General features: G+C 27.1%; 1 protein-coding gene across 1 annotated transcript; it reads left to right on the forward strand.

Annotated features, from left to right (window-relative positions):
- The first annotated feature begins 6,788 nt into the window (after positions 1-6,788).
- On the forward strand, positions 6,789-9,601 carry LOC127278896 (uncharacterized). Its single transcript, XM_051300833.1, has 4 exons — positions 6,789-6,826; positions 7,453-7,786; positions 8,822-9,171; positions 9,269-9,601. Exons 2-4 carry the CDS (start codon positions 7,458-7,460, stop codon positions 9,499-9,501), a joined length of 912 nt encoding a protein of 303 aa, XP_051156790.1. The 5' UTR covers positions 6,789-6,826; positions 7,453-7,457; the 3' UTR covers positions 9,502-9,601.
- The last annotated feature ends 6,592 nt before the right edge of the window (positions 9,602-16,193 follow it).

Consider the following 16,193-nt stretch of genomic DNA (forward strand, 5'->3'; position numbering starts at 1 on the left):
ATTGCTCAACATAGTTGAGATTTTAAGATATAATTTTTAAAATAAATATTTAAAAAAATAATTGTTTTATAAATGACTAAGTTTAAAGGAAATTATCAGGTCAATGAAAACCTTCTTACAAATTATTCGTAATCAGAAATTTTCATTTGTCCTAATTAATGCCCTAATTTGTCAAATTTTAAGTAACGTTACCTAATTCGTTTCCTATTTTTTTACTTTCTACTTTAATAAACATTACAATTTTCTATTAAAATGCAAATTAAAAGGGCTCAAAATTCATAAAAAAAATCTATTATTAGTTAATTATTGTAATTAATTGCAATTATTAGTAATAATTTATTATTGTCACCAACTATCACAATCACAAATTTCAGAATATTAATAATAATAATAATTATTATTATTATTAATTATTTCATTATCACGGAAAAGCGTTACGGTTATGCGTTATGTATGACCTTTTTATAATAGGAATACAATAAATAAATTATTTTTAAAAATTGGTAAAATATATTTAATTCATTAGTAAATAATACTATATTTTATTAAATCCTGTATTATTGGGTTTATAAAAATTTTTCTAAACTTTATAATTTTTTATATGAAAATTATGCTTTTTAGCATATTTTCCAGGATTTGAAAATAATTTTATAAAATTTTAAATACTTTCACAAAATTTAAAATAATTATTTTCTTTCCGTGTTTCAAAATTGCTCTACAGAGTTGATATTTTAAGATATAATTTTTGAACTAAATATTACAAAAATAATTGTTTTATAAATGACTAAGTTTGAAAGAAATCATCAGGTCAACGATGTTGACGACAGTTTACAACAGAATAATAATAATAATAATAATTATTATTATTATTATTAAGTAATAATTCTTTTATTATAACGAGAAATAAAATTAAAATTGAATATTTGCTAAATTTACTTTTGTAAAATTGAATTAAAGTGTATAAAATAAGTGTGGGAAATAATAATTTAAATTATTTAAATTACCTCTTCTCCTATGATAGTTTCAGGTGCAATATGAATAAAATTTCGTCCTCTCTCGCAGGCTTTTATATTTCTATTGAATGAAATTCCTCGATTAGAATAATACACATCTAAAATTTGACTCAATCAAAGACTATTGAAATTTTTTATCCACATTAACAAATTCTTAGCAATTACCAGACCATCGATACTTTCAATAATTTCCGTTCTCGTTGTATCGAAAATTTAAGGTTTATTATTCACATAAAATATAGAAGGACGTTTTGAACTATTCTAAAAACCCGTTGCGCCAACTGAAAATAACGCGTCGCGAAGAAAAGGATCTTAGAAGCAAACGAATTATACGTTATGTTTACGACAGTTTTACCTTGATTAAAACTTTCTTTTCGTTTCAGTAACATAAAAATCAGTTTTTATTGATTATTTTAGATATAATAAAGTTCAAAATTCAAAATTTCAAAATATAACCTATAATTTTTTGCTTCTAAGGTCCCTTTTTTCTCAACGCGTGACAAATATATCAAATAATTAACATAAATTAATACAAAAATAATAGGTAATTACTTTTTTATGTTAAATAAAAATTTAAAGAAATGAAAATTTGACTTAAAGTACATTAGATATGTAATGAAATTCTATGATTTCAAAATTCTATAATAAATTAATTTTTGTTTTCCAGGTGCCATAAATAATCCTTTCTAAATTCTTTTAAAATTAGACCGCAACGAACTTGGTCGAAAAATAATAATCTGTCCCTTTTAATATTTTTTTAATTGAACAATACCTGCAAGTGAAGCAGCTCAAATATTATTCATTTTCAATGTCGATAGAGAGAGTGATTGCATCCACATTGATCGTTGTAACATTATTCGATCTTTCGGCATAATTAAATCAACTTCTTCTTCATTGAATTTAAATTTACTGGATTCATTCTCTGCAAAAAATTATTATTATTTTTTTATTTATAAAAAATAAAAAATGAACAATTATCGAACTATTACGAAACTCAGAATTATTGTTCTGAATTACAAAAAAAAGAGACTAGTATTTTTTATTAGGGTTCCGTACCCGAAGGGGGAACCCTATTAATGAGACTAGTGAAGCAAGGCATGTACCCCTCCCCTAGCGGCCACACGAATTTATCTAGAGGGCTGAAATTTGGTATACATATGTACTTTGGCGTGTAGATTACAGGAAAAATATAGCGAATCTCATAGGAATTAATTATCATAGCGTTGTCAAGGAAAAACCATGAATTTTTACGAAAAATCCCTAAAAATGACTATGTACCCCCCCCCCTGGTTGCCACATCTTTTTACATAGAGAGCTCAAATTTGGTACACTAATGTATTTTTACGTGAAAATTACAGGAAAAATATAGCGAACATGATTCGGATTAATTTACATAGCGTTGTCAAGGAAAAATCAAAAATTTTGAAAAAAAGCGATTAATCCTCCTAGCGCACACAATATTTAACGAAGGCAGTTCATATTTAGTATACGTGCGTATTTTTGCGTGTAGATTACAGGAAAAATATAGCGAGCACAATTGGAGTTAATGTTCATATTGTTTTTAAGAAAAACTCATATTTTTAGAAAAAATCATGGATTTTTCGAATAAAAAAAGAAGAAAATTTTATCCTAAGGGATCCAAATTTATACTTTTTTACGTATTCCCTATTGAAAAAAAACACGTATAATTATACGTATAATTATACGTATAATTATACGCATAATTATACGTATTATTATACGTATAATTATATGTATTATTATACGTATAATTATACGTATAATAAGACATACGAATTTGAAACAAGAATTATACGTATAATTATACGTATATTAATACGTATAATTAATTATACGTATAATAATACGTATAATAATACGTATAATTATACGTATTATTATACGTATAATTATAATTCTATTAAAAATAGAATAATAGAATAGAATAATAATAGAATAATTAGTAGCAAAATTGCGCTGAAAATTTTTAGAAATTTTAAAATGCAAATTAAATTTCACGAAAAAAAATATCGTCGAATGTCAATTCAAGCAGTCACCCATCCAAGTACTAACCGCGTCCAACGTTGCTTAACTTCCGTGATCTGATGAGAACTTGTTCCTTCGCCTTGGTGTTTCCGCTGTCTTGTCTTGATTAATAACTTTGTCGTATAAGTATCACTAAAAGTGAGGTTAGGTGCGATACAATACTTATACGACAAAGTTATTAATCAAGACAAGACAGCGGAAACACCAAGGCGAAGGAACAAGTTCTCATCAGATCACGGAAGTTAAGCAACGTTGGACGCGGTTAGTACTTGGATGGGTGACTGCTTGAATTGACATTCGACGATATTTTTTTTCGTGAAATTTAATTTGCATTTTAAAATTTCTAAAAATTTTCAGCGCAATTTTGCTACTAATTAATCTATTCTATTCTATTATTCTATTTTTAATAGAATTATAATTATACGTATAATAATACGTATAATTATACGTATTATTATACGTATTATTATACGTATAATTAATTATACGTATTAATATACGTATAATTATACGTATAATTCTTGTTTCAAATTCGTATGTCTCATTATACGTATAATTATACGTATAATAATACGTATAATTATGCGTATAATTATACGTATAATTATACGTATAATAATACGTATAATTATACGTATTATTATACGTACAATTATACGTGTTTTTTTTCAATAGGGTTTTTACGTGTAGATTACAAAAAAAATATAGCGAGAACGATTGGAGTTAATTATCATAGTGTTTTCAAGGAAAAACTGATAATTTTCGATAAAAATCATGATTTTTCCCCAAAAACGAAGAATATTTTATCTAAAGAGTTTCAAATTCATACACTTTTACGTATTTTTGCGTATAGATTACAAAAAAATATAGCGAGAACTCCCATTGTGCTTGCTATATTTTTTGTAGTGTTTTGCCATTCTTTATAATTTGCCATTTTCTTTTTTTTACCATTTGCTATTTTTTTTATCTTTTGACATTTTTTATTTGTTGATATTTTTATTATTTCGTGAAATCTAAAAAAAATCATAAAATTGAAAATGTTAAATGATAAAAAAATTAAAAAAATTTTAAAAACTTATGATATTGAAAATAAATAAATGATAGAAGAAAGACCTCCACTCCACAACAAATTTTAGGATTAGGGGTACGGAACCCTCGGTTTTAATGCGAGTGTAACTCGCACTTGTCCGATTTTTTTGTAAATTTGTCAATCAACAATTTTGTATTTTTGATAAATTTATTGTAAAATTGCAGGCCTTGGATCGACTGTAGGATGCAAAAAAAAAATCATTTTAGTCGATTTACATTCCAAAAAAGGTGAAAAAATCGATTTCTTCATTTTACTTAAATTTTAATAATAATAATTCTCTAAGAATATTATCAAGAAAATTTATTTCGAATATTTTAAAATCAAACTAAGACAAATTTTCTACATTTTAATTAAGTAAAACAAATTTGTTTAAAAAAAATTTTTAAAGTTTTATTTTAAAAATTTTTTTGAAGTCTGATATAAGCAATTTATTTGAATTTAAAATTTTAGTTTTAATGGTCAAAAAAATTTTGCAGAAGATTTGAAATTGAAAATAAATTTTCTGTAAATTTTATCTGTTGTAGTTTTTTTTTATATTTATTTTCTGCCAACAATTCAATTTTGGAGTTTTTATTTGAAACTTTATTAAATAATTAAATTTTTGAAAGAAATATTAAAATTAATAAAAATAATTGAATTTCACCAAGTCGAAAAGGTCGTATAATCCAAGATCTGAAATTGTTAAAAAAAAGAATTAATACAATTTTTTAATGTACTTAACTTTTGATTTTAACAAAGATTTTTCCTTGAAAACTATAGAAAAAAATTCCAACCTTCTTCCTTGACTAGAATTAATTAAAAGACAATTTTTGTCTCCCTTTCTCAGGTGAAAAACACAGTAGAAAAACCACCAGATAGCCTGTGACACGACCAAAATTTGTTTTCTGTAAATTTCAAAGAAAAATCATTGTCAAAAAAAAGTGGTCGTGTCACGGGTTCTTTGGTGCTTTTTCTACTGTGTTTTCGTCTCAGAAAGAGAGACAAAAATTGTCTTTTAGATAATTCTAGTCCAGAAAGAAAATAGGAATTATTTTCACTAATTTTCATGGAAAAATCTTTTTCAGTATCAAAAGTTTGGTCATATCACGTGTTCTCGAGCGAGGACGATTAAAGTTGATGGATCTGGTTCTGTCAAGAAAAAATTGATAATTTTAGAAAAAATCATGAATTTTCTTCCAATAATGAAGAAATTTTTTTTCTAAAGGTCTTCAAATTTATTCATTTTTACGTATTTTTATGACCAGATTATAGAAATAATTTAAAAATAATAATAAAAAGTTGTTTTAATTAATTTTTTTTTCGAAAAAGAAAATTTTTTGAAAAAAGTAGACTTTTTCCATAATTTTTTTATTCGTTTCTCTGATTTATTTAATTTTTTCTAATTTTTTTTTCTTCCTCCTATTCTTCCTTTTTTTATTCGATATTCTTTACACATTTTTTAAAAAGAAAATGTTTATTTAAATTGAAAATAAAATTTCATAAAATTAAATCGAGGATTACGTACACGAAGCGAACTTATTTGGTATAAAAAAAATGTTTAAAAAATAATATAAGTTTGGTATGTCAAATAATATAAGTGATACAAAAAGGAACAATTTTGTAAAAAAATTTAAGAAAATTTTTTCTCTACGTATCATTTACATTATTTGCCATCCCAAACTTATATTTTTTAAACATTTTTTTTAATACCAAATAAGTTCGCTTCGTGTACAGAACCCTCGATTTCAGTGCAAGTATAATTTGCACTTGTCCGATTTTTATAAGTCTTTCAGGTTTCAAATTTATAATATATATAATATAATTAATAATATATTATAAAAAAATATGACAAATAAGAAGAATGAAAAAAAACAGATCGTTAAAAAATATATAAAGTGAATACAAATATACCTGAGAAAATAAAATTTATAAAAATGAACAAATAAATTATTACATTAACATATAAACAAACAAAACAAAAAAAAACTCCGAAGAGTACAATACACGATTAAATTTTTCATTAATTGAACAAATTAAGTGAAAAATACAAAAAGCAAATAGGTATAATTATAATTCCCTAAATAATGTGGCAAAATACCGTCTGATAATTGTTGACACAGGACCGCCATAACCAACAAATTTCGCTATATGCGAAATTATAACAGAGAACTAAATTGTTTCAATAAATAAATTGTAAAAAATAATCAAGAAAAAAGACAAAAAAAATGTTGTTTTAAAATTTTCTATTGGCCGAGACACATGCTGGACGCATTCGCCAAAATAAATTTCCGAAAAAGTATTACAACACAAAATTCAATTGTAAAATAGATAAAAATGTTCAATTTTTACGTACCATCAAAATGTGAGAAAAACGTCAATCATATAAATATAATATAAATGTGTAATAATGTTCAATATATCAATTTTTGTTTGCGTCAAAGTCATAATTAGTGGTGAAACCGGCAACTGGAAATGTACAGCAGGGATTGGTAGGTAAATGTAACACACTTTAAGCTGCTTCTACAATAGGTACAATTTGTGTTGCACAAGTGCAAATAAATTGTACTTGGTTGCGCGCGCATCGTAGTACCAACTGTCGCGAGTTACAGCAAGAAATGGTTTTCTCCAGTTTGGATTAAAATGTGCAGAGTGTATTAGATGGGTATATTTAATTTTCTTCTCGTTCGCAAGTCGGCGTGTAAGTAATGAAAGACTTGATAATATATACAATTATTTCTAAGTTTTTTTATTACATTTACGAAGCTGTAAATTTAAATTATCTCCTTGCAACTCTACTTACAAATTATAATTCAAAGGCAAATAAAGAAAATGTCATTGAGTAATTGACAAAAATTAATTGTATGTATATTAATAATCATTATTACAAATGGTAATTTTTTTTTCTGAAAGTAGACCGCAATGATTTTGGGCGAAATACACTGGAAGGACCCTGTAACTGTAACAAAAATATTTTTTTTTACTATTTCAGAAATTTCTTTGCATCTTATGAGAAGTAAACAAAATTTTTCATTTCAATGTAAACTAAAATTGTTTACTTTTAGGTGATTCTTTCACAAATTACTATCATCATATTTTGATCCATTTCTAAAATTTACCAACTTTGCTTGCCTTAACTTTCTCTCGAATATGTTACAAAGTATTTTTTTAACCAAGCAGTGACCTTCCTTTCATTTAATTTTATTAATAAACAAACTATATTAATTTTGTAGAGCACTAATCCAGTAATTATACCATATTATTCTGACAATTAATTAACCGAATAGATACTCTCAAATATGAATCTTTAATTAAAATTTTTTACAGCAAGGATGTTAAACTATTTTATGATTCTGGTGATTGTGCATCATTGGCTAAACCTACTGAATTTAGTGCGGAGGTATTTGGAGCAGATACAAATGGCTGAGGGTCGTCGATGGTGGGTGAAACCACTTATTATAAATGAAGTGCGCGATAATATAGGGGCATATGAAATGCTCTTCTTGTATTGTGCAAATAACGACTCCGAGGAGTTTTACAACCTGGTCAGAATGGACGTTGAATGCTTTCAAAACTTGTACAACATTCTGCACTTCAGGCTTCTGAAAACTAGTTTGAGGAAACCATTGAGTGGAGAGCTTAAACTGGCCCTTACACTAAGGTATGATGAAGAATTTATTGACAATTGATAAAACTATAAAGTTGATAAAGTGCCTCATTCAAATTTTGCGGTTAGATATTATCATTATATTAATACATTATTACACCATTTTTAAATACTTATTGCTTTATAACTTTTAAAGGAAAGACAATTTTTTCTGGTTGTGGAAGATTTATAAATTAAAATTTTTTTCATAGACCTCGAATTGAGAGTTACGATTTTCTTTATGAATTTAACTGAAAAGTTCATAATTTAATTTTCATTACATCCCTCCTACACAAGGACATTATGTGAAATCAAAATTATGATGTAATGTACATAGTATTGTCTTTTGGTTTCGTACGATCTTGCTTTCACTAATCATGTCTACCGTAAAAAAATATTTCTTTTCTATATAATTATAAAATGTCCTTCAAATTTTACTTAGGGGAGGGTGGGGCTAATCCGGACATGAGGCTAATTCGGACAGGTCAAGTATCTCTTAAACAGTGGACAGTATCAAAAAGTTTAGACACTCTTTGAATACCTCCTGACATGATGCATATATGTCATTAGGTTTTTATGGCATTTCATTATTGCTGTAACAGTAGTAGTTGTCTATTTGCGTAACATCGTGTTTTTTTACTCAGAGATGACAGCGTAGGGCTAAACCGGACAAATCAGAATTTGTATATTGAATGGCCAACGTAAAGCTTATAAAATAGGTGAGTGAACTACTGACAGTTGAATTGATTGCCAAAACTGTTGTAGTGAGCCGAATATTGAATCTGAAGACGAAGATGAACTTTTTTAAACATTTTTTGTAAAGGTTTTAATGGCATTACATGAACATTACCATCAATTATTAATTTCAAGAAATCGTCAATTAAATATAAATTTTCTTCCATAGAAATTTTCAAATATATATCAATTAAGTATCTGTTTCAGGATTAGCCCTACTCTCCCCTACTATTTTCGCAAAAAAAATTTTTTTTTATACTTTCGAAAAAGAAAGCAGGTTATAAATATTGATGTAGTCGTTTGTTTTATTTGCAGCTACATGGCTCACGGAGACAGCTTGTTTTCTACAGCCAATTTATTTCATGTAGGTAAAAGTACCACCTACAAAATTGTAGGTGAAGTGTGTCCAATCATTTGGGAATTGTTGTCACCAATTTACCTTGCCTGGAAGTCAGCAGAGGAGTTAAAAGTTGTTGCAGAGGGCTACCAAAGAAGGTGGAATTTTCCTCATTGCTTAGGATCCCTCGACGGCAAGGAGATAAGAATAAAAGCTCCTCCGCATTCAGGAAGCATGTTTTACTGTTATAAGAAATTTTTTAGTTTCAAATTGCTGGCGATGTGTGATGCGTTTTACCGTTTTACTTGGGTAAACGTCGGCGATTACGGTAAATTATATTTCAAAATCTTAATTCATTTTGTTTCGGCTGAATTGCTTTTCGTTTACTGGGATATCAATGACTAAATTGTTTAAAATCCTTTTAGGTTCTATCAGCGACTTGTCAGCGTTTAGGAATACTCATTTATTCCAAGCTCTTGAACGAAATGAAGTTGACCTTCCGGAAGATGATTTTCTGCCACGCAGCAATATCAGGATGCCCTTCTTTTTCATTGGAGATGCAATATTTGATATTAAGCGATATTTCATGTTACCCTACAACCGAAACCGCCGTCTCTGTAGAGAAGAAACCACTTTCAATAAAAGCTATTTAAGTTAAACGAATAAATCATTATTGTATTAATTACTATTAATTAAACTGATATACATACAATTTTGATATTCTGATGTTGATAATTTTTTATTCAAATTGAAGTGTTCATGCCAGGTTTCGTTTTTTGAAAATTTCAAATTTCTGTGAAAAGAAAATGTATTTAAAAAAATTTATATAAATTTTAACATTTTCATAAATTACTATGAATTACAATCTACCTACAGGTTTGAGAATAGCTCAGGCACACAAAACAAATTTTTTTCGCCAAGACACTACTCCAGTATATGCTCATGTCTTTATCTGCGCTGAATTTCCAATCCGAAGTTAGAATAGTCAGATTGGCTCTTGCTTTCGAGTGAAAAACGACTCAACAAAACCAATTGAAACAAAAAAAGGAAAATTGTTTTGCTATAACACTACAGTAGTTTTTTCTCTCTGAATTAAAATTCGAAGTCTGAATTGAAATATTGGATAAAAATTTTGAGATTAACTCAAAAAATGCTTAAAATCACGAATGTTACAAAGAATTTTTTGCTCGAAACGTTATTTAGATTCATGGGCAGGGTTGCCACGCTACCTGGAAAACCTGGAAAAATCAGGGAATTTTAAAAATCTGGAAAAAACCTGGAGAAGTCATGGAATTTTCCTCTGAATCCTGTAAACAAAATTTTTCAATTATAATCATCGATTTTTTCACTCTTTAAATTTTATCAATAATTTTTAATTTAATTCAATTGATAAAAGCTTCAATTTATTAAACTTTGTAATCAATTTAAAATTTAGTAACGCAAAAATTCTTAACTTTAATCAGTCAAAACATTTGTTCCTAGAAAGAATAATCGTTTCTAAATCTGATTCATCAACAAATTTTAAATTACCTAAATTATTATTAATTTTGTTTCTAATCAATCTACTTATATTCTAATGATCCAAACTTCAATTTATCGAATTTTTAATCTCCTTAAATTTGTAATTGATCTATGCAAATTGTTATCTACTAAACTGTTCCTATTTATCAAAATTTCAATCAATCTTTATTTTTATTGACAAAAACTTAAAGGGAAGGAAATTTTAATCCACTCTAAATTAAATTCATCCAAATTTCTCACTATCTAAATTAAAATCAATTCTAATTTTAATCAATCTTAAACTGAAAATAATAAAATTTCAGTTTATCAAAATTTTTATCTGTTCAAATTTTAGTAGATTTTAAATTTGCAGCTGACTGAAATTATTATAGATCCAGACTTTATGTTACCTACATCGTTTCTTATGGAAATAAAATTTTTATTTTTATATTTAAATGCAACTTTTAATTGATTTAGGTTTAAAAATTAAATTCTTTACCCTTCCACCAAAATGTTTAAAAAATTTTCATCTCATTTGTCAGAATATGCTTAAAATTTTCAGACTATTTAAAATAGTCAATTAAGTTTTCTAGAACTTTTCAGCTTGTTTTAATAAAGTCAATGAAAAATTGTAAAACTGTACACTAAATATTTGCTAAAATATTGACCGCCTGAAAGAAAAAAACTGACGATAAAATTTGAAAGCCATTTTTTTCTTCAAATTCAAATATAAATCAATTGAATTTTTAGTTAGGGTAAAATTGAATATTTTAAAAATAAAATTTTGCGGACACTTTGTTAGGTATTTCTCTCTAATTCAGATGACTAAAGAGAGACCAAATATGCATTTTGCATTTGAGGAAAAAGTACATGACAATACACTAACGTAGTGTAGCAGCAAACAAAAATTGACTCTTTTGACTTTAATTCATGATTTTTAGCAGATTTTTTACTTCATCTTATTTATATTAAAATTTTGAGCCAATCAGACAATTCGGTCTTCACATTCGGATTCAGCAGGAAAAAATGCATGTGAATACACTAGTGCAAGTGTCTCTGCCGAAAGAAAATGTTCTTCATTTGATTTTCATTTGTTTTTTAAAGCAGTTTTTAGAGTTTATCTCAAAATTCTGAACAAGTATGACAATTCTGACTTCGGATTCAGCGGGAAAAATGAAATGGGAATTGGCGATTCAAACAGCTACACTAGCGCCACAGTTGAACTAACTTAGGCGTGACTCGCTCTGTAGCACTCCATGTGTTTTAAATTATTTTTTTTTATTTAACGCTTAAAAATTATTTTACAAACGCAATAAAAATATCAGAATAATTAAATAATTTGAAATAAACTGTCACAACAGAGACTGCTTTAGAGCGAGTCACGCCTAAGTTAGTTCAACTGTGGCGCTAGTGTAGCTGTTTGAATCGCCAATACGCTACTGCAGTGTCATAGCAAAATAATTTTTTTTAAAATTTTAATTCGTTTTTTTAGTATAACTCAAAAACAATAGCTAATCTGACTATTCTGACTTTGGATTCGGATTCAGCGGGGAAAAAAACATGAGAATATACTTCTGTAGTATCTCGGCCAAAATATATTTCTTTTTTACGTGCCTGTGTATTTAAATATTTATGTTAGTATACGTTAAGCAAAATTTACAACATAAATATATTGTTCAATAATTACTCTTACTCAAGGTTATCTCGGGCAAGGAATTGCATAGAGGATACATATGGAATGTGGACCAGCAAATGGCAAGTTTTTCACACTCGTCTCAATTTCTCATTGAAGAATTCAATAAACATTGTCAAAGCATGTGTATGCTTGCACAATTTCATCATAACACATGAAATAATGATTCCTCCAGACAGAAGGCGGTATTCTGTTCCCGTACGAGTCGTTGAAGGAGAACATGTCGTTTGTAGAAACGAACACGTTTTCATTAATAATGTTGCAAATGATCCGTACGAACAGAGAAACATGTTAGCGGCTTATTTTTCTTCCCCTGCAGGGCTAATTCGTTATATTCAAGGTATCATCTTTATTTACACTGCAATCAGCAATATTCAATGCAATTTAAGGGGTTTCACCACTTTGACATGACCAAAAAATAAGATTTTCCAATAATTTTTACTGAAGAATAAAAATTTGTTTATGAAATTTAAAATACAGTAGGCTATTTTGAACCTATACTACTGTTAAATACCTATACTACTGTATACTACTGTTGAACTACAAAGAATTTTTTTTTGCAACACTAACCTCTAAAGTTGAATTTTACACACCGAAATCTGTGTGTAAAGTGCCTCTTTATAAAACGGTATGTAAAGTGATTCACTTCATGCACTGATATTTACTTTACGCACTGTTTTGACTGCTTAATAAAAAAAAGAGAAAGAGGAGAATTAGGGGACTAAAAATCGCTAATTCTGATACATAATTTTATCTATAATACAAGCTTTTCAAATTATTAATTTTAAACACCCCTCCCCCCTCACCTAAACTTGCAGCAAAGTTGCCAATATAATATTGATGCAAGTTCAAGTATTTTAGTGTTGCAAAAAATTTTGTATGATACACGTGCGTAAATCAGATTATACTCGTGTGATTTGCATCACTCGTATAATCAACGACTTTACGCACTTGTATCATAAATAACTATTTGAAATAAATAAATAATAAATAAATAAATAAACATAACTATAACATTAACTTAAGATCACAAAAATGCTTTTTTAATTCTACTTTACTATTAATTCGAATATTTTATCAGACATTCATAAAACAATACTTTCAATTTTCAGTGTAATGGTGGAACCAACTTCTCACTAGAAAGCGATAAAAGAGAACGTCATACAGTGAAGCAGTGATTCCGTTGCTTTGATTCGAGTTCAAATAACTCTTCAAGTTTAGATGACACTTGGAGAAAACGGAAGCGCATAAAAAAAAGAATCGAGTCAAGGAATTGGTGAAGATAAAAAAGATACGCTTCAGAAAATGAGCAAATGCAAGTGGCAGTGATTATTACGATAACAGAAAGAAAGCAGGACTCAGGAGATGAAAACTATTAGTTGAGGAAGAAACGATTCGCTAGCGAAAGCAAAGTTCCTGAACATTATCACTGAGCAGTGAAAACATTGTTAAACGATTTCACGTTGAGAAGGCTGAAAACGACATGAAACGTCTGAAAAAGTTGATCCGAAAAAAAACGTACAAAATTGTTATCCAGTGACATCGAAAAACGAATTCTAGATGAAGCTAAATTACAAGACATTGTTTCATTAAAATAATGCGATAAAGGCAAAAATCAGGATCCCATTAAAAGCAGGCACGAAAGCAGTAGAAGAAAAGCGCGAAGCTGATAGTCTTGACTCGATTCGTGACGAAAGATCTCAAAGAATAACTTCAATACTTAACGGTGAAGTAAAATCGGTGTTTCTAATTTAATACTTGTGGCAAATTATATACAATTTTATGTCGAATACATGTCTTTATTGATAATAATTTGTGATTTTGTATGTATTTCTGTATTTTTTTATTTTATGTATTTTTGTATGAAATATAAGCTTATTTAAGTATCTTAAATCTGATAGCATTTCGGGAATAAAAATATAATCTAAATACTAACTTGAAAAAATTTCTTGAGGAAACATAATTTTGTAATAATAATAATAGTAATAATAATAATATAAAAAACAAATTATTTATAAAGATTTATTAGAAAATTATATAAAAGTTTCATATAGTGATTACAATTTTTTTGAGATTTGATTCTTAAGATATTCAATGTTTTTTACTAGGAACGACTATCAGGAATTAATTTCACCATTATTATCGAAATTTTCCATGGTAACAGTAGTTGCTCGGCAATTTTTATTAGCTTTTTCTTTTGCTTCTTCTTTGCGATTTTTTTCAATAACATCTTCTTCGGAGTCTTTATTTATATTTTTCTCTGCATTAAAATCATCGTCCCTGGATTCTGAAATAATAACGAAACAACTTACAGACGTAGACGGGGAGAGCGATTTATGATCTGCTTTTTGTTCTACAATTATTTTAACATTGGACTTATTTTCAGTCACTTGCCTTAACTGTTCATTTTCAGTTGCTTCGATATTAGAATCATCATTAGATTCAACACTTTTTTCGATTACATTTTCTTCTTCACTACTTGTATTCGTTTTCCAATCATCTACCGGAGAGTTTGATAAAGATTGATATTTTTCTGGTTTAACATTTTTATTTTCTTCGTCCTCTGTTTCAGATAAATTTTTTCCGGATTCTAATTAGAATGTTAGAAGTTGAAGACGAGAATGATGAAACTGAGGTAACTTTTTCTGGATTCGGTTTTGAATTTTCATCTTCCGTAGTTTTTCAATCACTATTTTCAGATAGTGAAAGAGATTCAGTCTCATTTCGTTCAGTTTTTTCATCAGCAGTTATTTCAAAGCTGGAACTATCAACAAATCGATTTTTAAAAACTGCTTTTGTATTTTTAGCTTTAAAGATTATAATATAATCGTCATTGCCAGGTAAAGATTTATCTCTGAACGGTATGTAAATTAGACTCTCGAAATTAATTTCAAACTTTTCGGTTGAAAACTCGAGAATACTTTTCTTTTTATAGAAGGCTTCTTCTGAATCAATTGGCAAAACGATAGAACAACCAATTTGGCTGCATTTTTTCGTATGTAGTACCCTTATCATGTGCGCTTTATTAATATACATCACACTATTGTTAAATAGCATTATTTATAATCACTAGCGCAGTCGACGGCCGCAAGCGGCTGTCTCCTTTGCTTCCTTATGTCCGATTCACTGTGCTTTATATTTTTTATTTGAATTGTGATTAATAATTTACTTTCCGTTTGTTCTCTAAATACTTATTAATACATCCAAATTTTAATTGACTTAATTTTCAATTTATCAAATTTAAATCGAATCAACTTTTAATTCATCCAAATGTTTATCGACTTAATTTTCAGTTTATCCTAATTTTAATTGACTTAATTTCAAATGTATCCAAATTTTAACGATACAAATTTTATTTTATGGAAATTTTCATCCACTTTTCATTTTCAATTCATTGAAACAGGGATCACATTTAATTCATTAAAATTTTAAAAGGTATAAATTTCCAATTTTTCATATTTTTATCAACCTTAAATTTAATCATCCCAAAACTTCAAGTTATTAAATTTTTATTCAATTTATCCAAATTCCAATTAACAAAAATTTTTATTATTCCTCATTTTTAGTGGTGAAAATGATTGAAATTTCAATTTAATAAATCCAAATCTGAAATGATACAAAATTAAATTTAAGAAAATTTCAATAGATACAAATTAATTTTCTATTCATAAAACTATTAATTCATTTTTTAATTTAATTTCCAACCTGAACAATATTTTACATTTGATCTTTTCTCCCAGTCTTTTTTAAGAAATGATTATTTCTTAAATAAAATTCAATTTTAAATATTCATATTTTTTTATAAATAAAAATAAAAAAAAACCTTTTTAATTTCCTTATATTTAAAAATTGTTTTAAATTGAATTGCTTTCTGTTAATTTGAACGATTTTATAATTTATTTATTTTACTTTCTATATTCATAGTAAATGAAAATTGCTTTTTCTATTTTTAATAGAAAAATCAGCAAAAAGTATCCAAGTTTTAAATTCATGTTAATTAAAATAATTTAATTTTATATTTATATTTAAATTATTAATTTAGTTGATAATTATCGTTTTATAATTAATTAAATTCATTTAGGAAACAAAATAGTAGTGTAGTAATTAATTTACTTTCGTTTACACTTTAAATATTGTCAATGTTTCGCCCCTTTATT

The sequence above is a fragment of the Leptopilina boulardi genome, unplaced genomic scaffold, assembly GCF_019393585.1.
Source record: "Leptopilina boulardi isolate dan_hultmark-lab unplaced genomic scaffold, ZJU_Lbou_2.1 LbouV2_213, whole genome shotgun sequence".
NCBI lineage: Eukaryota > Metazoa > Arthropoda > Insecta > Hymenoptera > Figitidae > Leptopilina > Leptopilina boulardi.